Raw genomic sequence first — 27,414 nt, forward strand, 5'->3', positions numbered from 1 at the left:
ATTTTAACCTCAAGAATAAGTTTCATCGATATATAATTTTATCATAAATTTCAAAACTAATACAATAATCCATACCACTGCTCATATACGGAATATTAAGTACCAAGCAAAGCTTGGTGGAGTTGGTGGGGAACTCACCTTGTGACTTTGACGTCACGAGTTCGAGCCCCACCAACTACAAAAATTCTTGTTTGGCACCATTTTTGGTTTCCAGTTTCCTGTTTTTATGAAGACTAAAAACCAAAAACAGGAAACAAGAAAAAGGTGTTTCCACTTTTCTGTTGTCAGTTTTCAAAATTATTATGATTTTAATAAGTTTTAGTAATTTTTTATTCATTATGTGACCTATATCATATACTTTTAATAAACAAAAAACCAAAAAACAGAAAACCACAACAATGCCAAACGAGTCTTAAGTTTTTTTTTTTTTTTTTAAAAAAAATTCTTATTCAAGCGCGGTATGTATCGAATACATTGTATACTTTTGGGGATTGTTGGATCATAGTCCAACAAACAAGTAATCTATACGTAAATCTTACCTACAAAAACGTTAATGTATAGTCAACAGTAGTCATAACTTGCAAAGTTTTTAAAATTAGCAGAAAAGCAACCCTTAAACCCAACGGTAAAACGAGGGAGAGAAGGACAAATCAGTCATTATTTGAATTCCAACGACAAAAATTAAAAAAAAGAAAATTCTTTTGCTCTACAAGTCTGACAGCTCTGCTTCTTCATCCTACTCCCTTCTTCTTCTTCCCTCTCACTCTCTCTCTCTTCACTGCAAAGTTTGGAGGAGAGAGAATAATTCTACTCATACATTTTACGAACATCATCAACAACAAATTTCCAGAAATTCTTCAATCAAACCCCTAATTTCGAGTAATTTTCTGAAATAATCGATTAATTAATGGCAGGATACATCGGAATATTGTGCTCAGATCCATGGCTTCATAATCAGTTCACTCAAGTCGAGCTTCGAACGTTGAAATCTCAGGTTTAATTCGATTCATCTTGCTGTTTTTTTGTGATTTTTCAGATCTTATTGTTTGAATGATTGTTGATTTTTGTTGTTTTTTTTGTTTGTTTGAATGTAGTATCATACGTTTAGGAGAGAGAGTGGACCGCTTACTCTTTCCGATTTGCCGTCGAAGATGTCGAAGCTTAAGGTTGTTGGAGAGAATTTGAGTGATGAAGAGAGAGATTCGTTTCTGAGAAGTAATTATCAGAATATGAATGATGAAGTTGATTTTGAGCTCTTTCTTAGGGTATGTCTCTGATTTTGTTTTGTTTTTGAGTTTAATTTGATTTTGGAGATTTATTTCGTCAGATTGTTCTGATACTAGAGTTTAAACAATGATATAGAAGCTTAAATAATGAATTTAATGGTTATGGTTTGATCATTTTACTGTATTTTTTATTTTTGGATTAGGAGATGATAAGTTTTAGTGCAACTGAGAAAATTATATTTAGAGAAAAGTACTTGTAATTACTCCGTCGGTCTAGAATAAGTTGTGGCGTTACCAGTTCAAATTGTAATTAATCTGTCGGTCTAGATTTTGTTGTCGCGTTACTAGTTCAAATTGTATTATCAACGTGACTGTTGATTGCGGATGGAGGGAGTAGTTGCTAGCTTGATCGAGCTTAGTAAAGGATGTATTAGACTATCAATAATCTGGATTATTGCAATCGGATATTGGAAAAGTTAGGAAAAGGTTAAGTTTGGGTTTGAAAATTAATTAATTTTGTTAGGAAAAAGTTAACTAATTATGTGGGGGCAACTAAGAAAGAAAGTGTTTAAAACAGTGAAGTTGTTATCATGTTCTTTTCCTTAGATATAATTATGAGCAAAGTAAAGAGAACTAATAAATGTGGGCTAAAAGAGGAAGAACTTTGTGGGTGAATACAGGTGTATTTGAAACTGCACGCTCATGCCAGTTCAAAAATGGGAAGTCCAGCTAAGAATTCATCTGCCTTTCTTAAGGCTGCTACAACAACATTGCTTCATACTATAAGTGAGTCGGAGAAATCGTCGTATGTATCACATATCAACAATTATCTAGGCGAAGACAAGTTCTTGAAGCAGTTTCTTCCTATTGATCCTTCAACCAATGATTTGTTTGAGATTGTTAAGGATGGTGTTCTTTTATGGTCAATACTCTTACCCTTGTCACATTTGTACTACAATTCTTATGTTTCATTATGTTTGATGTCGTGGCAACGTGGCAAGTTTTTAAACTTAACTTGGTAAAAAATGCAGTAAACTTATCAATGTTGCTGTTCCTGGGACAATTGATGAACGTGCGATTAACATGAAAAGATTGCTCAATCCATGGGAGAGAAATGAAAATCACACTCTATGCCTTAATTCTGCTAAGGCCATTGGGTGTACAGTGGTTAATATTGGTACTCAAGATTTCATTGAAGGAAGGGTAAGATAAATTCACTTTTCGAGATGATTCTTAATTTGTATGCCTTCTTTTCTTCGCCAATTTTACTCAACATTCTATGATTTTTACTTAACAGTCATGGTATCAATTTGAAGAATGAAGGAAAACTAACACTATTATGGATATTACATGAAAATACCCTTGCTATATTTGCAATTGATTTCAACTACTTCTATATTGTATGCAAATTTAATCTATTTGAAGCTGAAAGAAGTGCCTTTTATAATTTTTCAGCATATAGAAGGATATGAAATTTTAGGCGTACATAAGCAAATGGCATTTAGTCTTAACAATCCTTTTTCCTGTTTTTGTTTTTTTCATGTTGTATAATAAATTTCATGTTGTTGTCTGTATCTTAGTTTTACTGATTGTTGTAATTTTTTGACAAGAAATACTGATATCACTAATGGTTTAATTACAGTGTCATCTTGTGGTGGGATTAATTGCTCAAATCATCAAGGTATGCATCTATCATACTATCTTACAGTGTAGGAGATATTTACTTTTCACAATCATGATCTAAATGCTCAATTTCGTTATAACTGTATCTTCACTTCAATTGAGAAGTATAAGCAGTCAAACTTGATAGCTCATGCATGCTGGCATACTGCACAAACATTACACCTATGAGGCTACAATCAGATAAAAAATGATCTTATGCATTGTTTACCTACAGATACAACTTTTGGCAGATCTCAACTTAAAGAAAACACCTCAATTAGTTGAGCTAGTGGACAGCAGTGAGGTGAGTATCTTCCATAGACGATACATAGATTCTAAATCTTTTTGAATTCCAATCCAATCTCATTACCTAATTAAGTTTCTCAAACTCTTAGGATGCAGAAGAGTTGTTGAGTCTTCCACCAGAGAAAATCTTGTTGAGATGGATGAACTTCCAACTTAAAAAGTCTGAATACAAGAAAATTGTCTCTAACTTCTCCTCTGATATAAAGGTAAATGTTTAATATACTCTGTATTTTTTTTCCTCTATTATATAAGCTGCAATGGACCCTTGAATTGTCCTTACTGGCATGTGATTTTGTACGCTGATACTAGACGAGACGATTTTGTTTCTTTCACTTGATCTTTCCCCTAGACCAGACTTAGTAATTTGCATATGGAGGTGCTGATAAAAACTAATATCTTTCTGTAGGATGGGGAAGCTTATGCTCATCTCTTAAATGTCCTTGCCCCAGAGCACAGTGATCCAAGGACATTGACAGTAAAGGATCCTCTAAAGAAAGCAAATTTAGTACTTGAACATGCTGATAAGATGGGATGTAAAAGATACTTGACAGCTAAGGACATAGTGGAAGGTTCACCGAATCTCAACCTTGCCTTTGTTGCACACGTATTTCAGCATAGGTGAGAAATGACAGTTTCAAACCAGTTATTTTGGATTTAGGTTTCTAATGCATCATGGCCTTTCTTAAAACATATATATATTTTTACCTATATCATTACATGTCTTTTTTTTTTTATTTTTTTTTTTTTTATTACAAGTTAAGTCCAATTATTATGTTGATATTATGGTGAGTGAGTCTTTTGATAGAGTAAAATTTAGGCGTGAATGGCAAGATGCAAATTCAGTGATCCATATGTATATATGGACATGGGCTTTGAATTGCCATTCACAGAGATATCCTATATGTATTTGCTTGCATCATGCTAATACAGTGTATGTTTATTGTGTTTATCTCTTCAATCCTATTGAGACAAGAGGAACAAATTGTAAATCATCTACTGTTTCTATGACAGGAATGGGCTCTCTACCCAAACAAAAAACATCTCTTTTCTTGAAACTTCTCCAGATGATGTTCAAGTCTCACGAGAAGAAAGAGTTTTCCGCTTTTGGTTAAATAGTCTTGGTAATACAATGTGCATTGACAATGTTTTTGAAGACCTAAGGGATGGGTGAGTACATTCTATCAATTGATTACATCTTAAATGTAACATAAATGTACTGATGGAGATTACATCTTAAACTTATTTGATATTTCAATTTCAATGAAGTACAAATTATGTAGTTGCTCCATTTCATGTGATGCTGTGATTTATATCATGCTTTAAATCCTTCTACTTGTAGATGGATACTCTTGGAGACGTTGGATAAGGTCTCACCAAAAATTGTCAATTGGAAGATTGCAAACAAGCCACCCATCAAAATGCCCTTTAAGAAGGTTGAGAATTGTAATCAAGCAATAAAACTTGGGAAGCAATTGAAGTTTTCTTTGGTCAATATAGCTGGAAATGATATTGTGCAAGGAAACAAAAAATTGATTTTAGGTATGTGGTCATTGTTGATTATTTAAACAATGCTATGTACTTTACACAATTAACTATACATCATTACACAAACGGAGTATTAAACATTGGTGGTTTTGAATTATATATTTTCAGCTTACTTGTGGCAATTGATGCGATGCCACATGCTCCAACTCCTAAGGAATTTAAGGTTCCATTCTCATGGGAAAGAAATCACAGATGCGGATATACTAGAATGGGCTAACAATCTAGTGAAAAACTCAAGAGGGCAGTCTCGTATGAACAGTTTTAAGGTATAGAAATCCACTCATATAACTCTTGCCATCAAATTTATCAAGAAAATGCTAAAGAGGATCTTGCCTTTGTATGGGCGATGACAATCTGAGTTGAGCTCAGCCTCCTGGTCTTGAGCCTGACTTGATCTCGTTTTGGTTGATCCATTTGTCAATCCTAAGCCAGTCTTGTTTTTATTGTGACTTTTTTTTTTTTATCATGAAGGATACTCTTTTGATCAGGCACTAGTTCAGAGGGACATCGTTAGCTTGGTAGAATCTAAACCCTGATGATCTGTTTTGCAGGATAAGAGTTTGTCAGATGGAATTTTTTTCCTCGAGCTTCTAAGTGCAGTGCAGCCAAGAGTTGTAAATTGGAGCCTTGTTACAAAGGGATTAAGTGGTATGTAGACTATGCACTTCCGGAATTTATCACTGTTTGGTTTGCCTATCATGTTGAAAGCTGCATTTAGTTGCCTGAAAGTTTCTCAAAACTCATAGGATAATATCATGTATTAATGTATTAACCAAGAAAAGTATAATCAGGTGGACATCGTTAGCTCCTTGACTATCTCATTACAACCATTAGTACATTTCCTGACAGAGGCCTAGCAGTAATTGTTTGCTATTATCTTATGTGCATATTCAACTTAAATTTTTTCCACTAATTGTGCAAATTGTCATATTCAGACGAGGAGAAAACGATGAATGCTTCATACATTATCAGTATTGCAAGGAAACTTGGATGTTCAATATTTTTGCTTCCTGAAGACATCACCGAGGTATGTACTATTCTTTGCTGTCTTCCTAGTTGCTTCAAATATTTGACACACAAGACCAATGACATTAGTGCAGAGTCTAGTAGCTAATCTATTATATCCATCTTATGTTGAATAAAGCTTTTTAATAGCTCAGTTCCACAGATATATAGGATGATTACGTGATTAATAAGCTTCTTGACATATGCATGCATGGATCAAAGTCATCAAACAATCACAGTACTGCTGTAAATAAATAAAATACATCTACTTTTTCGACCTACTTGTTTAGCCATAAATGATCAATGTGCTATGCCGAATACAAGACTAATAATACTTGCATCATGTTCATCATCAGGTCAACCAAAAGATGATCCTCACTTTAACCGCAAGCATAATGTATTGGTGCTTGAATCAACCTGTAGAAGACAAGTCATCCAGTTCTTCGGACAGTGAGAATGGCAGTCAGTCAGAAACAATGTCAAATTCGACAATGGATGACGCTGCTTCCGAATCATCATTAGAATAGATTGGATGTATATATGTGATCATAATGTATATGGGAACTTTAACTGAAGTTCCTTTAATTACACCTTCATGATCTGTGTTCTTATTTTATTTTTATTTTTTTCATTATTTTTACTCTACTGTCATGGTTTTGCTTTACTTATAGGGAGTGAGTGTTTATCTACCAAATCAAATTTTAATAAAGAAATTACATGTGAATAGTCAGCCTTTAATAGCTTTGCTTGTTATGCTTTATTTTCTTCACGGACGAATCGTTGTTGCGATTAATGTCTCTCGACCTTCTCTCGACCCAAATAATTTTGGGATTAAGAGTCTGTTTACATTTACTGAACTAAGCTTAATTGAATTGAACTGAATAGAGTTGAAATGAATATTTTATGTGAATGAATTAGGAACTGAACTGAACTGGTTGAAGCTGAACTGAACTGAAATGAAGCTGAAGTGAACAAGCCCTAAGGCTTTATTTTATATGATCATATCATAATAATTACAACACTAACTTATTTTATAAGAATTCGCTACGAAGTATTTTATTATTTCTCTATCCTACCAAACCTAGTCACATTTTTAAAAATCAATTTACTAACAATTAACACAAATTATTATGTGGGTGGTGTGGCCGGCCATCATGGAGGTATTTCATTAGTTGTTATATAGGTTATTCGGTCAGTGTTATAAGGGTTATTTCATCATTGTTACATGGATTACTTGGTTACTATATTTGTTATCCAGTTAGTATTACAAGAGTTATTCGGCCAGTGTATAGGGGTTACTTTGTTCTTTTACAAACGACCACATGGTGTGACCAGCAGTAACAATCCACTAACTATATTTCATGTCTCCATTGTATAATTTTCTAGAGATATTATGCAATGCTTGTTGTTGCGATTATTACGAAACGGAGGGAATATTAATGATAAGCTATCAGCCTATAATTACTCCCTCTGTTGTTTTAAGGGAGTTACAAATTTATCAAAATCGCCCACAATATTTAGTAAACTTTCAACTTTATTTTTTGGGCCTGTTCACATTTGCCGAATTGAGCTAAACGGATCTGAACTGGACTGAACTCAATAGAGCTGAAATGGATATTTTATGAGAGTAGATTAGGAAGTGAATTGAATTGAAATAAACTAAACTAAAATTAAGCTGAAGTAAACAGACCTTTTGTCTTTCTCCCGCTCCTAACACAACCACCATCACCCGTCACCACCTATTGCACTGTCAGGCACCATCATCACCACCACCTTCTCCACCACCGTTGCAAGATAATTTTTTATCGTTGGAAATTGCTCCAACCGCCCTAAAAAAGTGATTTAACCGCCTAGGAAAAGCAATTTGACCATGGTCCAACCGTTTTCCCTTGGTGGTTTGATCGTGGTCAAATTGCTTTTTAGGGCGGTTGGGGCAATTTCTGGTGAAAAAAAATTTATCTGATCGCCCACCGTGGAGATGCGGCATCTTTACCTCATTTGACGTTTGGGCGGCGATGGATAAATAGTGGGGGTGGTTGTTGGGTGGTGATGGACAATGGTGAGGGTGGTTGTTGTGCGAGGTGGGCTGTAGTAGGTGTGGTTGTTGGGAAAAGGTGGGCTGTAGTGGTGGTTGTTTGGCGGTTTGGCACTAGGGGTAACATTGTAATTTCATTCATTAAACAAGGGTGATGTGATAAATTTGTGAGCGCTGTTTAACGATTCACTTTTTAAATTGTCTCATAAATTTGTTAATATAAAAATTTGACCAATAATATCTTTAATTATCAATAAGTATTTTAATTTTTTATTTTTACTCCGTAATACTTAACCCATAAAAGACATACTACGGTATTAGTGTACTGCCCATAGCTAAAGGTTATGATGTATTGATGTTATGGAGTAGTATAGGTTAGAAAGGTCAGGGTAAATAAGTAAAAGTGTATTCAAGGAAAAAAAAAAAAAAAGTAAAAGTCTAGGGTAAATTTTTAATTTTGAGGGAAGTCTAGGGTAAATTTGGAAAAGAGACTTCTCAAAAAAATTACTACTACAAGTAGTAAAAAAGAATTACTGTCAATATTTACAAATAGATTCAGATAAAACAAAGTCTTTTTATTTTCTTACGTTGACGGTGAGGTAAACTAGTGAAATAAAAAAAGAGTAGAAGAGGAGAAACTTGCGTCAGAAGATATCTATCCCTCAAGCTAATTGGTTAAGAACCCCAAAATTAAAACCGTAATCCGTGTGAAAACAATTTGAGCCAATCACAGAAGAGTATTACAGGCTATAAATAATTAAAGCATTTTTTTACAGCACATATTCCAAAAAAAAAATAATAACACGATAGCATTTTACTGTATTAAAGTTTGATTCAAGATGTACTCCTGATTCGTATATTGGTAAGCATCTTTTATAGTGTAATTCATGATATTGTTCATAAGGATTCTAATGATTAAATAGTTATCTTTTTGGATGGATTTTGTAATTAGTTGTTGGACTTTTTACTATAATTTTGCCAACTGCGAGTAACATATATTGGTTCAAAATGCATTTGTAGATAAATGGTAAAGTTGTATTCATTAGACGAGTAGACGCAGAGCAATTGACAGAAAACAAACCATAAATTGGACAGAAGATCAAAATTACTGAAAATAAATTATAAACAAACCATAATTGATGTACGTTGCTTAATTTTGACACAAGGTTATGGAGTCAAAGGAAATCCAAGATTTGTTTCCCCGATCCTAATAATTTCTAGACTGTTGTATTTGTGGTGTGGTGTGGCTTAAAATCTGGTGATTAATCCAATATGTAACATTGGTGATCAAAATTAGCTTTAAAAACTAATGTCAAAACCTTACAAGAGAATGCCCAAAAATGAAGTTTGAGGGTCCTCATTAAAAAAAATAGATGTAATGACAATGCACATATTCAGTTTGTTGCTGATTATTTGGCTAACAGTGGTCAGTGGGATGATGGAAATTGGCTGAGGCTTATACCCTAGAAAATTAGTGACAATGCTCGTGCTTAGTTTGGTGAACTACCCTTTGCTAGAGGATGCCCCGAAAAAGAAGTGGAGTTTGATGATGTAGGAGTGGAGAGTGCAGGTATAAGTGATGAACAAGATCGAGGCATTAGGAATTTGCTTAATAATTTAACCATCGAATTGCAAGAACTCAACTGGTGTACAGTCTCCGACTCTGTTGATTTTTTTGATTCACAATTTGTTAATGGTTTGATTTAGTTACAGGTGCAGATAATTGGTGTGAATTACAATTTACACATGGATGAGATCTGTTCAGACGCTGAGGCAGCAGAAGTTATGGGTGCCCTTTGCTGTGAATGAGGGGCAGACAGCAGCAGTTGAGGAGTGTTGTGTGATTTTCCCACTAATTTATCTTTCACTAATTTTAAGCTCTTAGTGTGATTTCATCACGTTATAATTACTTTGTTTCAATCAAAGGGGTGGGGCGGGGGGAGGGTAAGGGATCAAATTGGAGTTATCCAAGTTAAGGAGTTTAGATTAGTTACTCCAACAAAGGGCCTGTGTTTGTGAATTAAACAGTACAAATTTGTTATAGGACTTGTTTAGTGCATGAATGACGGCCATCCATAACCTACAACGGCTACAAGTAATTGGTGCTGCAATGAATAATTTATGTGATTATCCAGCTTTTATAATGATTTATTACTATGGTCCTAGTTAAGTAGCTTTGCTTATAATTCCCTTACTATGAGCTTGGTTTTTCTTTATATTGAGTCCTGTGTTCAGCACCTTTAGTAGGTTGGTTGTATATATGTGATCACAATGTATATGGTCTTGAATGCAGAATTAAAGATTAAAAGGTATTGAATTATATTAAGAGATGAAAAACTATACAGCCTTGAGAATAAAATAGAAAAATTAACATCCGACTAAAGAGAAAAGTAGAAAATTAGAGGTATTTAGCATGTTCTGTTCGGCTTTTACTTTCAATTCAGTTCCTAATTTCCTTCTCTCATATCAATTTTGCCGAGTTAGTCGAGTTGGCCGCAGTGAGCAATAAGAATAGGTTGACGAGTTTTGCCGGTACTGGAACCAACCCTCTCCATAGCTCTAACAACCTCCATCCCTTGAACGACCTTTCCAAACACAGAGTGTCTTGCATCGAGCCACTGAGCCTTACAAGTGCAGATAAAGAATCCTGATCCGTTTGTGTGGCACTTGCCAAGGTTAGCCATAGAGACAATGCCTGGCTCGGCGTGTTTGATCTGAAACTTCTCATCTTCGAAGGTTTTACCGTAGATTGACTCGATGTTACCGCCACCACCTTGGCACAAGAAACAGGGGATCACACGGTGGAATTTCGATCCCTTGTAGTGGAGTGGTATTCCGTTCATCCCTAACCCTTTCTCACCGGTGCAAAGTGCACGGAAATTCTCCGCGGTTTTTGGGACCACGTCGGCGAACAGCTCTATCACGATTCTTCCGGCTGCTTCATTGCCTATTGTAACATCTAAGAATACCTTTGGGTTTTCCATACTTTTTTAGGGTTTTTTTTAATTATAATTTATAGAGAGGTAGTCTAGTCGGTTTTTATAATTATAAGTTTATAACTACCCGGGCGTTGTTCTGGGTATTATTTTGATACTCGTATTACAAATTACAATAACAATAATAAATACTTTTTGAATGATTTTTGTTTTTATTTCTAATATGTTTTTATATATATTTATTTGCATAGAGAGAACATAAGCTAATAGCTTGGATGGTAATAAGTTGGTATTCATTCAATGAGGTCTTGTGTTCAAATCTTATTGTATTTTTGGGTTTTTAAAATGACATATATACCCTTTGAGGCTGATAAGTGATAACAAGTATTTACTCTATAAAACAATAATTAGTGAATATTATTCAATACATACCGCAACAGTGGCCGCCAGTTTTAGAGAAACAACTAACTAACAACCAGCAAGCTGTTGCGGTGGTTGCAACACAGCGGCGGAGGTTTGCTGTTCAGACTCAGATCTGGTAACACCTCTCCCCATTTACCAATTTCATCATTTAATTTTCCTTCGATTTCCAATTTGCTCCTAGAGTTTTAATTTATATTATATACGGAGTATTGTTCAATTTCACTTAAATATTCTGTTAAAGTTCCTATCTTTTGTGCACTTATGTTTTTTTTTTCATGTTCATGTATTATTCTTGTATTTGATCTTAAATTATTGGATTTTAAAATAATTTCTACAGTAGTTGAGTCTGTATATTATTGTGTATGCTATATTTTGTTTTCTGTAACTCTGATTCCCAATCGCTTCATCTTCTTTCCCTTGTAATTCAACCTGATCTCGCTCAATTCATTATGCTGCTACTCCTGCCATTGTAGACTTCAGTTGTGATGATGTTATCAAATTCTAAACATGGAGTTGGGGATTTTGATTCTTATGTTTGAGAGTGAGCATTTGATTAAGTTTCCGTTCCACCAAACAAGAGAAAACTTAGTTTTTCACCAGTACAAGTTTAATTTCTGTCCAACCAAACCTAAACCTGTAGACTTTTGTTTTTGTATTACTCTCTCCATTCTTTCTGTGGATGCCCCAATTTTTCATAGTGTCTCACACGGCATTTTTGGTAAATAAACCAACAACTTTATTCAATTTTATACAATTGTGGAGCCCACCATAATGAAAAAGTTATTGATTTATTCACGAAAATGACCCTATGAGAAACAAATTTCGTTTCTCGATTTCCCGTTCTTTTTTGGTTGACACTTTTCTTTTAACTCATTTGCCTATGCATACATTCAACAAGTAATATCTTTAATTCCACTAATTATTTTTGTATCAAACATGCTTCTTTTAACTCATTTGCCTATGCATACATTCAACAAGTAATAACCAATTGGATGTTGGTGTAGTGGTGATTGGGACTACACTTGGGAGGGAGGACCTGTGTTTGATCCCCCGCAACAACAATTGGGAGGGGACTGAAACCTAACCACCCATAACTGATCCCCGAATCCGGATTAGCCCAAAGGGTGAACCGGGTGGAACACCAAAAAAACATTCAACAAGTAATATCTTTAATTCCACTTATAAAATCTTGGACTTGATTTTCTTATTTACTAAATTTGTTTCTTCAGCTCTTTCTCTTTCATAATACACTCTGGCTTAACTTTGTATTTTTGTCTTTTGGGCATATGTTTGATTTATTGTGTGGTTACTAGCATTTTGCTTGTTCGTGATTTAGGTGCTCGTGTTTGTGTTCTACAAGTATTTTTTACGTAAGAGAACTATTGTTTAGATACCGTGATGTATGTCATTGTCATGTGTAACTTTCATCAAATCACATCTTAAATCTTATCATTCTAACTTAGGCTATGTTGTTGTGATTTCATATGAACTGCCAGCCTTAAGAAAATTTTTCAGTATTTCACAAAGCTCATTTGCTGAACCTTGCATAGTTGGTTATTGGCTTATCCTTTTGTATTTCTGATCTGTTTGTTAAATTCCCATTTTACTGATAAGCTTTATTTATCTTGTTTATAGAAGCCTGTGATCATTATGATGAAAAAGACATGGCCGGCCCTCAAATCCTGCAACCATCAGGTGTGAATATGTTTCCTCTACCATCCACCAATATTAATTTAAAATTTGCTACATGGTTTTCTCATGGTGATATTTGGTTCATGTGTGATTATTTACTCAGTGTTCGGAAGCAAGAGATGTAGGTCTGAATGATCGACTAAGTGAGTTGCCACATGATATTCTGCTGTTGATCATGTCCTTCTTAACAATGAATGAAGCTGCTAGAACTAGTGTTCTTTCACGCAAATGGAAATTCATGTGGCAATGTTTTCCTGTCTTGTTCTTTGAAGCGAATTCCCCCACAATGGAAAGAATTAAAAAAGATGATCAATTACTTTTCCAAGAAAGATTAGGTTTGTATTAGATTACATGGTCTCATATTAATTGTTAAATTGCTGGTTGTACAGTGTTTTTTCTTTTTTATTTTCTTGTTAAATTAGTATCTGATACTCTCTCTCCTTATACTTTCTTATCAGGTATTACGAGGTGGGTGAATAGCGTCTTGGAAGCTCATCGTGGTCTGACTATAGATGAACTGAGGGTGATTTTTGACTTGGATGTTGATTGTGAAGCTTATATTGATAAGTGGGTGGTTTTTGCATTAGCAAAACACGTTAAGAGGCTTGAATTGGACTTTACACCATTTTTCCACAGAAGTATTTCCCTAATTGACTGCTATACTTGGCCTCTTAAATGTCGTGTGCAATCATTTGATCCTCGTAATTTGGCTTCCCTAAGATCTTTGTGTCTTAAATACGTCAATCTTACCGTGGGAGACCTTGAGTGTCTTCTGAAATCTTGCCCTGCCCTTGAGGATTTGCGCATTGTTGGAGGGGCAAGCGCTTTAACAGATATATATCTTCCTCATTCACCTCTTCGATTGAAACATTTAGAGGTATCATGTTGTCCCCGTTTGGCAAGCATGGATATTTTTGTCCCAAAACTTGTGTCATTCACCTACCAAGGGTGCCCCATAGTGCTATGTCTCAGAGGTGCCTCCTTGCTTTCTGCAGTATCAATTGGTAATGGAGACTATCAAGGATCGGTTGTACCCTTTGCTTCAGGATCTCTTTCGACATACTTTCAGCAATTGGAGTACTTAAAATGGGACTTGCTCCTGAACCCTCGATGCAGTAACATAATCCAGGTAATCCATGGAATTGATGCTGGCTTAGTAAATGAATACTCACATCTACTTCGTATCTTGTTGTGCTTGCTTGTGTATTTACATAAATTTTGACATTTTCTTACACAGTGGAATGTGGGGATTAAGAACCCACCTACCATGTCAAACCTCAAGCATTTAGAACTCCATATTAAAGCAATCAATGATGGGAGCCTCGTTGGATGGATTAGCTTTATCGAGGCATCTCCAGCTCTCGAGAAATTAACTCTCAAGGCAGGGTACCCCTCCTTTTGTTATATTATTTTTGCATTGATTTTGATCTGCTCAACATTGATCCAGGTTTTCCCATCTTGCAGTTTTCGGGGATTGGTCGGATATATGATTCGTATAAAATGAAAGAAATCAAATACAATGGGCGCCCCTTGACGAGTTTGAAGACATTGGAGCTTTTTGGGTTATTAGGACAACCAATTGACATGCAATTTGCAACCTACATAGTTGAGAATTCCATCATGCTCAAAGATGTGATTTTTCAGTTACCGACATTGAAGTATGCGTCATTTTACAAACATGCAATGAATCGGATTCGGAAGTTCAAAAGGTGTTTGCCGCAAGGGGTGAACTTTATCTTGTACAAGTCGAAGTTGTTGGATCGCAACTCGCATGTTTCCCCTGGCTCAACATAGTTTCTACATTAAACAGTAATTTAAGAATGTAAATGATCTACTGTAATATTTAGGCACAACAATTGTTTGTAAGATTATACTTATGTTTGATCAATCTATTTGCAATACTACTAACAAAAAGCAGTAAGTTATTGGGTTAGCGTCTGATGCTTGAAGCATGCCAATACAATGATCAAGATTTCGTGGGAATTGTTCAGTAGTAATAATGAAGGGTCAGAATAATTAAACATTAGTATATGGATTACAAATATAGATCTACTGTAAAATTTAATTACTGATTACATCTAATAATAAGTACTCATGCAAGTCTCCGACTACAAATAAAAGTGTTCACCTGAATATTTATCTAATTAACTTTAATTTCAATTTCAATTTCAATTTACCTTTATACTTGTATATTTTATATTCACTTTTAATTAATCAAACAACATTTTTTTATTTTGATTTTATCAATCAAATTCCACTTTTTTCTTCATTCATCTTCTTAAACCTGTGCAAACTATATATAAATGAGATTTTTAATGAAATACGGAGGGAGTAGTTAATAAAAAAATAAAAAAATACTTCGACGAAGTATATTATTATAAATAATAATAATAATAATAATAATAATAATAATAAATAAATAAATAAAAAAGCATGGGAAGGGGAGAACACCAATTGCTGAGTCATGTAAATAAAGAATCAAAAAAAAAAAAAAGAAAAGAAAGTGGTCCTAAAAACAGATGCAAGGACATGTGAAGTTGCTTACTAAATAGTTAAGCATAATTATGAGTGTGGTTAAAGAGTCTAATTAAGTGAGTCGAGTAGCTAATAAAGTTGTGTGTTCGTGATTAAACCCATTCACACACCTTTGGGCCCACCATGTTCTTCGTTGACGGTTGCCGGCCCACTCTACGAAAATCCTCTCCATCAACCCCCAAGCGTGTGCTGTTGACAATATTTTCATACTATTATTGCATGTCTGTCGTTTTTATTATTTGTCTAACGAGTCACAATGGTATTACAAATTATTATTTAGCAGAGAAGTGGGAGTTCGAACTTGTAATCTATTGTACATAAGACTTATTATAATTCTAATGACTGAACTACAATACATCTACGAGTGAAACTAAAGTCGATTACTCATACGAGTACATGCAACGGTCTTACACTAATTAATCAAGCTCTCCAATAATAGCATAAAAGCATAACATGCATATTATTATCTTCATCATTAATTATGTGTTATGTCCCACTAGCTTATTTCAATTTCTTCCTCTACAGCTAAATCAAAGACTTGTGCATTTGATGGTCTGCTGATGATCTCATCTTTTAAACCCTATTTGAGGGGCAAGCATGAATAGGAAGCTCTAATAAGCGCCTTCAATTATATAATTTTAAAATTGAGTTGATAGTTTTCGCTATAATCACCTGATTTTTTTTTATTTGAACTTATCACATTATCCTTTGGTCGTTCAATTCCATTTTATGTATAGCTAATAAATTACTTTCCTACCAACCACTAAAAAAAAAGGGTATAAAAGGATAAAGTAGAAGAATGAGAAGAAGAATCAAGCAGAAAAGATAGAAGATAAGAAGAAAGAGCTTATTATACACTATTTGTACGGCATCATAAAAGATTAAATAAAAAAAGAAGAGACATATCCACTAAGCATGTATGAATATATCTCCAACATGCCAAGCTAGCAAAGATTATATAGCTGATCTTAATTTGTTTTATATAGTCTTAGTCTTACATTTAACGGTCGTTATTAGTTTAAGAGTTAGTTAAACTATAAATTAAGTTCAAACATAGTACTATTTGATCATAGCTAATAAGCTAGCTTAGCTACGTACAGTGCATCAGATTAATTGTATTGGACCATACAATATGCTATATTCATACAATAATAATCATTTAATTTATGAATTTAATGAATATATGTATGTTATGTTGGACCATATAATATACATGCAAGCTAAGCTATAAGAGCTAAGCTAGAAGATCGAATATGAGCTGTACATATGCACGTATGTATGTTTATTATTACGTGCATGCGTGCACCTCCATTTTCCACACAACATAAACATACTTTAATACTTTATCTATACTAAATTTTATTTGCAATTTGTAGAATTGAAGCCATTATTTCTACTGAGAATAATATCACAATCATGCAAAATGTTATTTACTCTATAGTACTCCGTATGAAACTAGAATGGATTCAAAATAATGTTACTGTATGGATCGGGAAATTTTTCTTGAAACTTGATCTTTCCCACGAATTGAATGAACTATGTACCTGAGAGAACCACTGAGCCACAATAGAAGAGCTTACACCACCCACAAGTAAATATATCGTGGTAGTCTCAACTCTATAGATATAGTACATACCAAGTAATCTATTAGCATTATTTTCTTCAATCTTGTGAATTATACGGAGTATTAATTGATTAAAGTTCGAATTAGTACTATGTATCCCAGTAATTGGTTCTTCTCCTGCTTAATTTCACTTGGAAATGAATCAAATGATGCATTAAATTTGTCATTTGTACATAAGATGTTAATTGATGATGATGTTACAGCTAAAGGAGTTGGGTAGATCGATTTCTCCTAATTAATACTCCGTATATAATGAATGAGCAATCAAGTAGACATCTTTTGAAGTCAACATCAAATCAGCTTTCTTCGTGTGAATCGTGTCCAATCATTTTCCTATGAGAAGTTCAGTTGAGCGATTCACATAATAAGTACAAATATACATGTGCAATTGTAGAGTATTTTGTCCTTAATAAGAGAGATAGAAAAGGAATTAAATAGTTTATCCAAATTAAATCTCTCTTTAATTAGCTATTCCAATCCATTCTATTTGTTATTTCTCTCTTTTTAGTCGAAGTAAGAACAATACCAAAAAAAAACAAAGAGAGATTAAACAACATAATACATACATATATATACATACATCATAAATATTAGATATTTACTTTCTCATGATAACAGATTGCTTAGAACGTAAATTTTAAGATTGTACATATATATGTCATATCATATACAATAGTATAATGAAGAATCGAGTTGATGACCTACATACTTATTGGTACGTGTTGTTTAAATTGACACTTGTGTGACAAAAAAACTGTAACCACATGGGACTATAGAAGCTTATATACCCTAAACTACAAAGTTGATGCAACAGCCTTTAACGAACCCAAAAGGCACTCGAACTGATGGATTGAGATCGAGAGTATTTGGAGAAATGACGACAATTATTTGTGAAGAAAGTAACAACAACAATATATTTTATACTTTTATATATATATGTCTAAATATCCACCACATTTTAGAATATAGTCGGCAATTACTTTCCATTTATAGGATTATTTAGTACTCCTATAGTCCTATGACAAATAATGGATATCACATAGTAGACTACTAGTAGTGGAAAAAACTTTGTCCATACTGTAGCTGCCGACTCATATACTTAGCTTGTAAAGATAGTTATAGAAATAGTATAAATGGTGAATAATGCAATTTTAGCTAATTCAACTATCCCCCATAACAAAATTGATATTTTATTTTGCTCTTAATAACATTTATGTCAAGTTTTATATTATGTTTGTATGCAAGTTTTATTGTTCTTGGCTTATTAAAAAGATGCAAATTTGCAATGCAACTTTTACTTGTGAAGAAGTACGGGAGCGATCGAGAGGGAGGGATCAAAATCAACCTTTATAACAAGGGTCAAGTAAACTTTTATCATAGACAATAATCTATACACGAGTTAGGGCCTGTTCACATTTACTGAATTTCAGTTCAGTTCAATTCAGCTCCAATCAGTTCAGTTCAACTCCAATCAGTTCAGTTCAGTTCAGTTCAGTTCAGCTCAGTTCAGTAAATGTGAACAGGCCCTTAATAATCAAGTTAAGGTATTATTCTTTATAACTATATGATTATAAGAATTAAATTACGTTATGATATATTTCAGGGTTGACAACCCTAAGCTAATGTACATAGGAGTTTACTTAAGGTATCTTCCAAGAAACCTTATGGCGGGTTCACTTTTTCGTTATATATTCATTTAGCCATGTGCAATTAGGTCTCTTTAAATGAGCAAATATATAGAAAATAAAAGTAGACCATGATTATAATGATCAAGCCACCAATATATAGCACCATGCATGCCTATATAGCTTGTTTCACAAGGCTTTATCTTCAAAGATTCTCCAAATATATACTAGCATTATTTTTCCTACTTCTCTCGATCAACATCCACACAATACTCACAACTCATACAAGCTCGAGCTATATATATATATATAGAGCTTTCTTTTGTCCTAACTCCTAATTCTATTCCACTCACTTAACCCTTGACAACCATATAAAGACATCATATAACATCATATAGTATACATATATAACATTATATAGTATAGATATCGGATCGGAATATTTACATTATCTTCATTAATTAAGGATTATATTGATATGATCCTATATACTTTGCTTAATATTCCTTCCACTTCCTTGGTTAATTATCTAATTTCAAAAAGAGCCAACATTATTCTACCTTTTTGAAGAGACACTTTACACGTAAATCATATTCTTGTTTAATTTACATGCAAAAGATTAAATAGTGTCTTCGTAGAAATTTGATTCTATATCCAACAAATTAAAGAATATGAAAGTGACATTATGACATGGCCATAGCATTTGTAATTATCAAAACTATTGACTAATTTAGCATGTAAATTAATATATATCCTCTATATATATATTATTTTAAATAAATATTATCATCCTAATACTACTTGGAAATTAAAAAAGGTCAAATAATCTTCATGTACAAGTGTATAATCATATCATTCTTTACAATTGCATGCAATAAATAATATATACCTTACATTAATAGGAAAAGGTACATGCGGCATGTATGCCATACAATACTATATACTTATATAGTATATACTAGTCATTCATGATTCATCACATCATACATTATAACAAAATCTAATTTAGAATGAGTTATTAATTTAATTAAAAGATCCTAAACCAAAACTTTAGTAAAAAAAAAATCATAAACCAAAACTAATTTTTTTTAAAAGAAAGATATACGAGTAGATTATAAGTATAAGATATGCGAGTAGATTATAAGACATACGTACATAACCTTAGCTCTTGTAGCTCTCATAGTCTGGATGATTCTTTATCTAGATTGTAAACTCTTATAAGCTGGATTATTATTTTAATCTACAAAAATCGATTTCAAACATCTTAAATTTGTAAATTTGCTTTTTTTTTTTTTTTTGTTTAATTAGTTTATACGTACATATAGTCATATATAGAGAAGATGCATGTCTAGGTTTTTCTAAATTGGTTTGCAATTTAATTTTTGGCTTGTTGATATGTTTTTCTGCATTACGAGGAAGTTAAAGCCAGTCTTTAGACTAACAAGATCAAGTCATACATTCTATTTCAAGATCTGATCTACGTACTACATGATTGAAATATTCTTCATACGTAGTATGTAGTAATTAATTTGTTCATAACTAGTCGTTAAAGAAGAGTAGTATTTAATTCATCCAAACGAGAATATCCTAATTATACAACCACCTAAAATTAAAATCCTAAAAACAAAAATTATTTTTTCCATACGCTACCCTAATAATTATGAATCATAAGGACCAATTGGCCAAAGAAATAATCCAAAAGAAAGTTCAAAACAGAAGAAGTGACATATTTGGACGATCCAAAATAAATAAGATAGGGTATAATTTTATGATATAAATTGAGAAAAGATCTCATTTTCCCCACATTATAACTAACTGCTGAATCCACTAGAAATTCAAAGAAAAAATAAAATTAAAAATAGTCCCCACAACCAATCATTTCTACATGAAATCAACAAATTTATTAAATAAATGCAAAAAAAATTAAAATAAATTTGATACATCTTCCGATTTTATAAGACTAGTAATACGCATACGCTTTGACTTTCACACATATTAATGTATATATTAGTTAATAAAACCTTTATTGTAAAACTACTGCGAAAGTAAAAGTGTTTCAATTATTGTGAAACGAAGATATTCGAGGAAATTTTACTATCATAATACTATGAGTCTATGATATAATGGTGTATATTTATATGGTGGTCTTGTATGCACCACGACACTCCCCTTTTTAATTTACTAAAGACGACAAATATTGGAAAGAAGAGAAAAATATATGGGTAAAGTACTAAGAAAGAATAGTGATGGGACAAATTTTGGGTAAGCAAAACTGGGGGCCCACTTTGTAGTCCAAGTGGGTAATGGAACCATGTGCAATCATATGGTAGTTGGCCCTTCTTAGGCCCACCTTTTACTCACTTTTTTTTTTCTTCTCTAAACCCTCATTTTCAAATTCATATATGCCTTTACAACTTTATTTATGCTACTAATCTATCAAGGACTAATTATCTACATTTTGCAAGTTAATTTGATTTATGGAAGAATTGATACCACTAATATAGTGGGGTTAAATATTAGGAGAGTGAGAGTTTGATGAGTATTATGGACCAAAGCAAGACTTGTAGGTGGCACATCTAATATATTGTTGTTGATGTTATATATTGTACTTCGAATTTTCTAATTGAAATTTAGGAGTCGTACTTTTTAAGGTAAGAATCAGGTTAGAAATTAGAACACACAATTTGTAAACCAATTCACTAAAATCTAAATTAATATTTTAGTATTGAGCATTATAGTAATTTAGTGATTCAGGGCATGTTCATATTTACTAAACTGAGCTGAACTGAACTGAACTGATTGGAGCTGAACTGAACTGAACTGATTGGAACTGAACTGAACTGAACTGATTGGAACTGAACTGAACTGAACTGAATTGAGCTTAAATGAATATTTTATGTGAGAGGGAAATTAAGAGCTGAACTGAACTGAATTGAACTGAACTGAACTGAACTGAACTGAACTGAACTGAAATTAAGTAAATGTAAACAGGCCCTAAGACTGTAAATTGGTAATTCTTTTGGTTTAAACACTATATTGACATATATATTGTACTTTTTACAGTTTTAATAATTATGATAATAATGCTACTTACATTTATAATGAAACAAAAACTTATACCAAAAGTCATCAACGTGCATATATTTGACTAACACACTTTTATTACTCCATAGTTGATTTCTTCAATTTAGACTCGAAATCTTATTTGATAGACTAAATTTTTGTCTCCCTTGACTACCCAAAAAGAATTTCTAATTTATTTTAATCTACCATAAAGAAAGTGAATTTATTCTCAAGCTAAGCTTCTTTCTTCATTCTTCTCTAACTACAACCGCCCATTTCTCATCTCTTACTTTATTTTTTTTTCTTTCTTCCCCCATTCTCTTCACATGTTTGTTCCACCCCCTCCAACCAATTAATTGGCCCCCAAACACCCCCCAATAAAATAAAATAAAATATTTTTCTACTACAATTTATTTTATTTTTTTTTAAATTATCATTTTTTTTTTGTTTATAAAAACCCCAAGCTCAAGAGTCAAGCCTCCTTCCCCACCCTCCCTAAAATTTCTCTTGTTGGTTCTCCTAGTTCATTGGGTATAAGTACAAAATATGTGTCAGATTTTTAGTCAGAACTAAAATCTCCTTTTGTCTTTCTGACAATAGGACCCTTTTTGTGTCAGAAAATTCATCCCAAAAAAAAAAAAAAAACCTACAAAATCCTCTTCTTCTAAAATTTAATTTCTTTTTTTCTTCTTCTCACAAATTTTCCCTAGATTTTTTATCCATTTATGCTCCTTATTTTCCCAAACAAACCCTAAAAAACACCAAAAAAAAAAAAAAATGAATTCTCATCAAAATCAACGTCTTATACCCTTAAACCTTAAGTCACTAAGAACAAGATTTGCCCTTCGTTTCCTAAAAGCCCTAAAGAAAATCAACCACCAAGAAAAAATCCATAACAAAATTAATGGTAGTAATAATATTGTTATGATGACTCATCATAAATTCAACAAGATTAAGGTGGCTGCTGATGCATCTATGGCTGCGGCCGTTGGTCCTAAACGGGCGTGGAGCCGGGCTGTGTTGTCGAGGATCCGGCTTAGCTGGTGGCGGCGTGGTTTGTTGAGAAGAGATAATAGTATTGTTGGTAGAAAGCAACGGCGAGGGGCGGTCCGTGGTGTGATGACTCAACAAGGCCAAACACAAGAGCTAAGGAGGTTGGTTCCTGGTGGTGAAGAAATGGATATGCAAAATTTGTTAGATGAAACTGCTCATTATATTAAGTGTCTTACTACTCAGGTAAATGTCATGAGAAGTATTGTTAATTACTGCTCTACACCGGTTAATTAATTCTTAATAAGTTAATTAATAAGCATGTAATGTAATACTCCTATATGTTAATTATAGGGGTCCAAAAAAACACAAAAGAAAATACTATATATAAAATATGAAAGGAAGATTTATATAATAAGGTTTGATGAGTAAGCTTAAGGTGAGGTTGTTGTTAGTCAAGGTAGTATGGAGTTAATTAATTAATACAGAAGATGTAACATATGTTTGTAGATTATTCATCATGTTATATATATAAACATTATGAAGTATATAGTTTGATATAAATTGTACATTAGAGGTAAAAGACTTGGTGATTTTAGTTTTTTATCTTAATTTTTGTTTTATGAAGAAAATTATAAATGAATATTTTTATTTTTATTTTTTTGCTTGTATTTCCTATATTGTTGTTCTTGAATTATTCAATAATTAAAGTTCTTGAACAAAAAAAAATACTAATAAAAATCAAAGTTTAATTTCTTAAAATAGAAACTATTATTGTTAGTAAAAGAGATTTTGATGTAAGTACTTTTGTACTTATTGATATATGAATGAGATTTGAAGATATATAATTACAAGGAAAGTAAAGTTTGATCGTTTCTTATTGTGTTCCTTGATACAAGTAGTTTATTTCTAGATCGGATTTCAATATATTTGATGATCTGAGCCTTTTTTTTCCCCTGAAATTACTAATAGAAGATAATAAATTTAAGTTTGGTTTTAAGAATGTAAATGTAGCCTTAAAACTCCATAGCACCACATCTTTTGATGTACTTTTAAACTTGTTTTACCATTTAAATCATTTTCATCACTTAATTGGAAGGTATACTTTTACCTATACAACCATTGTACGATGTACTTTTTAGTTTAGAATATATGTATATATAGATAGATCGTTCTCAACATAATTTGTGACTCGTATTGATGTGAGTCACAACTTACAAAATTGACTATCTATGATATTTCATTCATAAGAATTAGAAATCAAAATTATCTTCAATTGAAACATCAAAAAAGTATCCATGATACCCTATATTGGAGTTTCTAATTTGTGGTGTGATGAAGTTATCATGGACAAAACAGTCTCGATCGTACGATTATTGCTTGAAGAAGGAAAAACTCCATATAGTAGTACAGAAAATTTTCTACTTCATATTAGGAATCTTGCTATAATTAGCTTGAACTTGATTAAAATTTGAATCCATATATTGTGTGTCTACTAGTCTAAAGAACCCTTAAAAAACACACAATAATATAACAAGAGTATAAGAAAGATCTGATTGTTTATGTGGTCATCTAACTAATAATAATGCTCCTAATCCTGCATTAATCAAAGCCAGCTAGCTTATATTGTAATCGAATCGTCATAAATATGTAGCTTGATACTCAAGCATCTAGAGAAAAAAGTTAAGATAACAAGATTAGAATAAGAATAATTAAGGACCATATGTAGCACTTTAATTATGTAAAATGGACAATTCATGCCTGGTAACATGAACTAATTATTGTAGCAGTATTTAATTTGGGTGATTAAGAGAGGAAACAAAGATTGTCTCATTCTTCTTTTGGTTTATAATTAGATTTCGTCATTAGTTAGATTTCAAAAACAAAAACATGTGAATTAATTAATAATCTTTATGCCATTTTTGATAAATAATTTTCTATTGTCAAGTTATTGATTAAACCCTTGAAGTTTAATTATATCATAGGTATATACCGATAATCCTATATCTTAGGGGTTGTATGAGAGTTGCACCAAATTAACACGTTCAATCCATAGTTTTATGCAATGTTTCTAGTGCGAATATATTAAAGACGAGCATCACCTCGGTACATCATTCGTCCTACATTCTAAGCATTACATACACCATTCTTCATACATTGTTCCATAATGTGGGATTTATTGATTGGAGTACTATGGTTAGTATATGGTACTAATATGAATAATTTCATCCTTGACAATAAAATCAAAATCTTTTAAGGCTAGGAGATTAAACTGCTAAGATAATTGAGGGCTTCTTCAATTATCTTGAGAAATTTGAAGTCGTTTTCTAGCTTCCATATCATCCGCACGGGTGTTTTGAGTAAACTGTACACAAACATCCATCCCTATAGATGTAGACTAGGTTGCTTGCGTATATCATAGAGTTCAAATTAAAGGAACGTCAACTACACTACTATTTTATATATGGTGATCGATCAAATAACACTATTACTCCCTCCGTCCCCATATAATAGTCTTTATCAATATTTGTCAACCTGCTGCACATGTAAGATTAGAAATGTTTGATGATATGCCTAAATAATGTGTTTTTGGTAGTCAAATAGTAGAAGGTATAAATAAGGACCAATGAATTTTGAAAAATGATACATACATTCGTAGAGTAAAAAATGATAAGTTAAAAGTAAGAATGAGTACTTGTTAAACCATATTACTACTAATCAACACATATTTGTCATAGATTTCTAAACTATATTTAAATCTGTATCATTTATAATTATTTTTTAAAAGTTGCATATAATTCAAAATCAATAAATTCTAATAATTTTTTTATTTTGCATTTTTGGTCTAGCAAAACCAAATTCTAGCTTTCTAGTTGAAAGTTAGTTTAGTCAGATATGTGTCAGGAGATTATTGTACATCTTTTATGGAAATATTGAAGGTTTGTTACTACAAATTAACTTAAATCCATTCATCACTTCATCTCTAAACCGTGTTCACGCATTTAAAACAAATCATGTTAAATTAAAAGTGTTTTCTGGCTCACATCATATTAAGGGTGGTTGTGTGTTTAATACACTTTTTTCCTTTCTTAACCATTTTGCTCTAGCTAGTAGCTAATAGAGAATCTACAATCATATTTCTAACTCTTAAAGGAGTATATTTTCAGTGTAAAAAAAAGATTGATTATCTTAAAGATACTTTCAAACATTCCAATACATTAAATGGAAGTTTACTTATAAGTTATTACCTTCAAGATAAAAATGACTTCATAGATAATTAATAAGTGAATTTTCGCCACATCATGGTACACAATGTACAAGATATATGCATAGCCAAAACATTTCTTCAATGTAGATATATTTGAACAACTACTGCTTCAAAGATGAATATTAACTTAAAACAAAATGGGAGTAAAATACACACAAACGTACAAATTAAGCTTAAACAATATTAATGAACATCGGATCATTAATAAACAGGTCTTTATGAACAACACATACCCTACACGGATCAAACACGATATCAATGAATCACGTATCAATGAATCATGCATAAATAACACCCATCTAAACCATCAACTAACTCTTATAGTACTCATCTAGTTGAAAAATAAAGCACAAGTACTAGATAATAATGATTTGAAGCATGCACATGAGCAAACTTATTCGAATAAACGAAGTAAATGCAAGAAAACAAGAAGTGGGACAATTCATAATTTAGAAGACGTCCCACAAAATGTTTAAATCTTTGGAAATTTCATTGGGGTTAAAAGACACATTGATTTTGTAGGCCATAATATAAAATATAATCGCTTTCTAAAATAAACAAGCACACCTTTCTAGGACATATAGAAAGGCAAATGTCATTCATTATGACAACCACCATCCTTGTTATTTTCGTTATTATGGCGTAGCATCACTTAACACCATACTACGTAAGGAGATTATAAACTAGCTTTAGTGATTGAGAATTTTGGATAAATCACTCCCAACAAAAAGTGATTGAATGAATCATTTATGTTCTTAAATTTTATTTTTAGTGTAAGCTTTAATAATATAAAAGGACAAGATAAACATCTCTAACGAGTATATGAAGATGGAATTGAAGAAGGGTGTGTGTGTGTGTTGAAATTGATTTGAGCACGCATTGATTGACTTTGGCGCGGAAATGCTCTAGATCACAATTAGTGTGACAAAACTTTTGTTTAGTGTGGGGTGTGTCAAAATTGTTTGTGTAAAACTGTAAATTTCTTCAAATTTAATTTTACATGTTTACTTCTTCTTATTTCATAATTATTGACACAGTCAAACTTGACACACTTATGTCAATGCATGAGTTTTTTTCTTTTTCTGCTTTTTTTATTTTCCGATGAGGTCAACGCATGAATTTAACCATTAACATATATATAATTAACATAATTTAAATCTACATTAATATCATTTTAAAAACCTATTACTCGATATTCATTGTCTTTCATACAATACTCAAAAGCTATAGTCAAAGCTCGTATATGAGTTTTACAAAGTCAAAGAATGTCAATTACTATAGAATGAAAGAATAATTAGTTAAAGATATTGCTAATGCAATAATAGCTCAAATACAAAATTCAATCCTTTCCTCCCCATAACAACTAGCCTCCAAAACAATCGGCTCTAGAAGTGCCATTAGAATATCAAATAATGTCACATAGATTTCGTATATGCTATATATCGAATTCGATCATACGAAGTATAACTCTATTTCTCA

The 27,414-nt window shown here is 32.4% G+C and overlaps 4 protein-coding genes across 8 annotated transcripts; 3 read left to right on the forward strand and 1 right to left on the reverse strand.

The window, feature by feature from the left end:
• The first annotated feature begins 660 nt into the window (after positions 1 to 660).
• On the forward strand, positions 661 to 6,468 carry LOC145597300 (fimbrin-2-like). The gene is made up of 14 exons (XM_081653435.1): positions 661 to 994; positions 1,095 to 1,265; positions 1,907 to 2,148; positions 2,258 to 2,429; positions 2,869 to 2,907; positions 3,124 to 3,192; positions 3,284 to 3,400; positions 3,601 to 3,812; positions 4,206 to 4,361; positions 4,534 to 4,733; positions 4,848 to 5,005; positions 5,291 to 5,387; positions 5,675 to 5,766; positions 6,101 to 6,468. The coding sequence occupies exons 1-14, from the start codon at positions 908 to 910 to the stop codon at positions 6,269 to 6,271; spliced, it is 1,983 nt and encodes a 660-aa protein (XP_081509561.1). The 5' UTR covers positions 661 to 907; the 3' UTR covers positions 6,272 to 6,468.
• A 3,670-nt stretch (positions 6,469 to 10,138) lies between these two features.
• Positions 10,139 to 10,845, reverse strand: LOC145597598 (peptidyl-prolyl cis-trans isomerase 2-like). The gene has a single exon (XM_081653802.1). The coding sequence runs from the start codon at positions 10,761 to 10,763 to the stop codon at positions 10,260 to 10,262; it is 504 nt and encodes a 167-aa protein (XP_081509928.1). The 5' UTR covers positions 10,764 to 10,845; the 3' UTR covers positions 10,139 to 10,259.
• A 262-nt stretch (positions 10,846 to 11,107) lies between these two features.
• LOC145597597 (FBD-associated F-box protein At4g10400-like) lies at positions 11,108 to 14,931 on the forward strand. Of its 5 annotated transcripts, none has more exons than XM_081653800.1 (6): positions 11,108 to 11,253; positions 12,774 to 12,833; positions 12,934 to 13,165; positions 13,289 to 13,959; positions 14,068 to 14,211; positions 14,295 to 14,931. In XM_081653800.1, the coding sequence occupies exons 2-6, from the start codon at positions 12,789 to 12,791 to the stop codon at positions 14,622 to 14,624; spliced, it is 1,422 nt and encodes a 473-aa protein (XP_081509926.1). In that variant the 5' UTR covers positions 11,108 to 11,253; positions 12,774 to 12,788; the 3' UTR covers positions 14,625 to 14,931. The 5 variants fall into 5 exon arrangements, with proteins under 5 accessions (XP_081509926.1, XP_081509927.1, XP_081509922.1 ...); XM_081653801.1 differs by lacking the exon at positions 11,108 to 11,253 and adding an exon at positions 12,181 to 12,298 and having other exon boundaries at positions 12,777 to 12,833; XM_081653796.1 differs by lacking the exon at positions 11,108 to 11,253 and adding an exon at positions 12,526 to 12,687.
• Positions 14,932 to 22,102: 7,171 nt separating this feature from the next.
• On the forward strand, positions 22,103 to 23,324 carry LOC145598614 (transcription factor IBH1-like). Its single transcript, XM_081654990.1, has one exon. It carries the CDS (start codon positions 22,455 to 22,457, stop codon positions 22,962 to 22,964), a length of 510 nt encoding a protein of 169 aa, XP_081511116.1. The 5' UTR covers positions 22,103 to 22,454; the 3' UTR covers positions 22,965 to 23,324.
• The last annotated feature ends 4,090 nt before the right edge of the window (positions 23,325 to 27,414 follow it).

This window comes from Chenopodium album, chromosome 20 (genome assembly GCF_948465745.1).
Source record: "Chenopodium album chromosome 20, dcCheAlbu1.1, whole genome shotgun sequence".
Lineage (NCBI taxonomy): Eukaryota > Viridiplantae > Streptophyta > Magnoliopsida > Caryophyllales > Amaranthaceae > Chenopodium > Chenopodium album.

Excerpts from the sequence above, each read along its gene's own strand:
- LOC145597598 (XM_081653802.1), bottom strand. The coding sequence starts at position 10,763 with ATGGAAAACCCAAAGGTATTCTTAGATGTTACAATAGGCAATGAAGCA.
- LOC145598614 (XM_081654990.1), top strand. The coding sequence starts at position 22,455 with ATGAATTCTCATCAAAATCAACGTCTTATACCCTTAAACCTTAAGTCA.
- LOC145597300 (XM_081653435.1), top strand. The coding sequence starts at position 908 with ATGGCAGGATACATCGGAATATTGTGCTCAGATCCATGGCTTCATAAT. Across the intron at positions 4,734-4,847 it reads AAACAAAAAATTGATTTTAG|CTTACTTGTGGCAATTGATG; the intron begins GTATGTGGTCAT and ends ATATATTTTCAG. Across the intron at positions 5,006-5,290 it reads CTCGTATGAACAGTTTTAAG|GATAAGAGTTTGTCAGATGG; the intron begins GTATAGAAATCC and ends TCTGTTTTGCAG.
- LOC145597597 (XM_081653796.1), top strand. The coding sequence starts at position 12,541 with ATGTCATTGTCATGTGTAACTTTCATCAAATCACATCTTAAATCTTAT. Across the intron at positions 13,166-13,288 it reads ACTTTTCCAAGAAAGATTAG|GTATTACGAGGTGGGTGAAT; the intron begins GTTTGTATTAGA and ends CTTTCTTATCAG. Across the intron at positions 14,212-14,294 it reads TCGAGAAATTAACTCTCAAG|TTTTCGGGGATTGGTCGGAT; the intron begins GCAGGGTACCCC and ends CCCATCTTGCAG.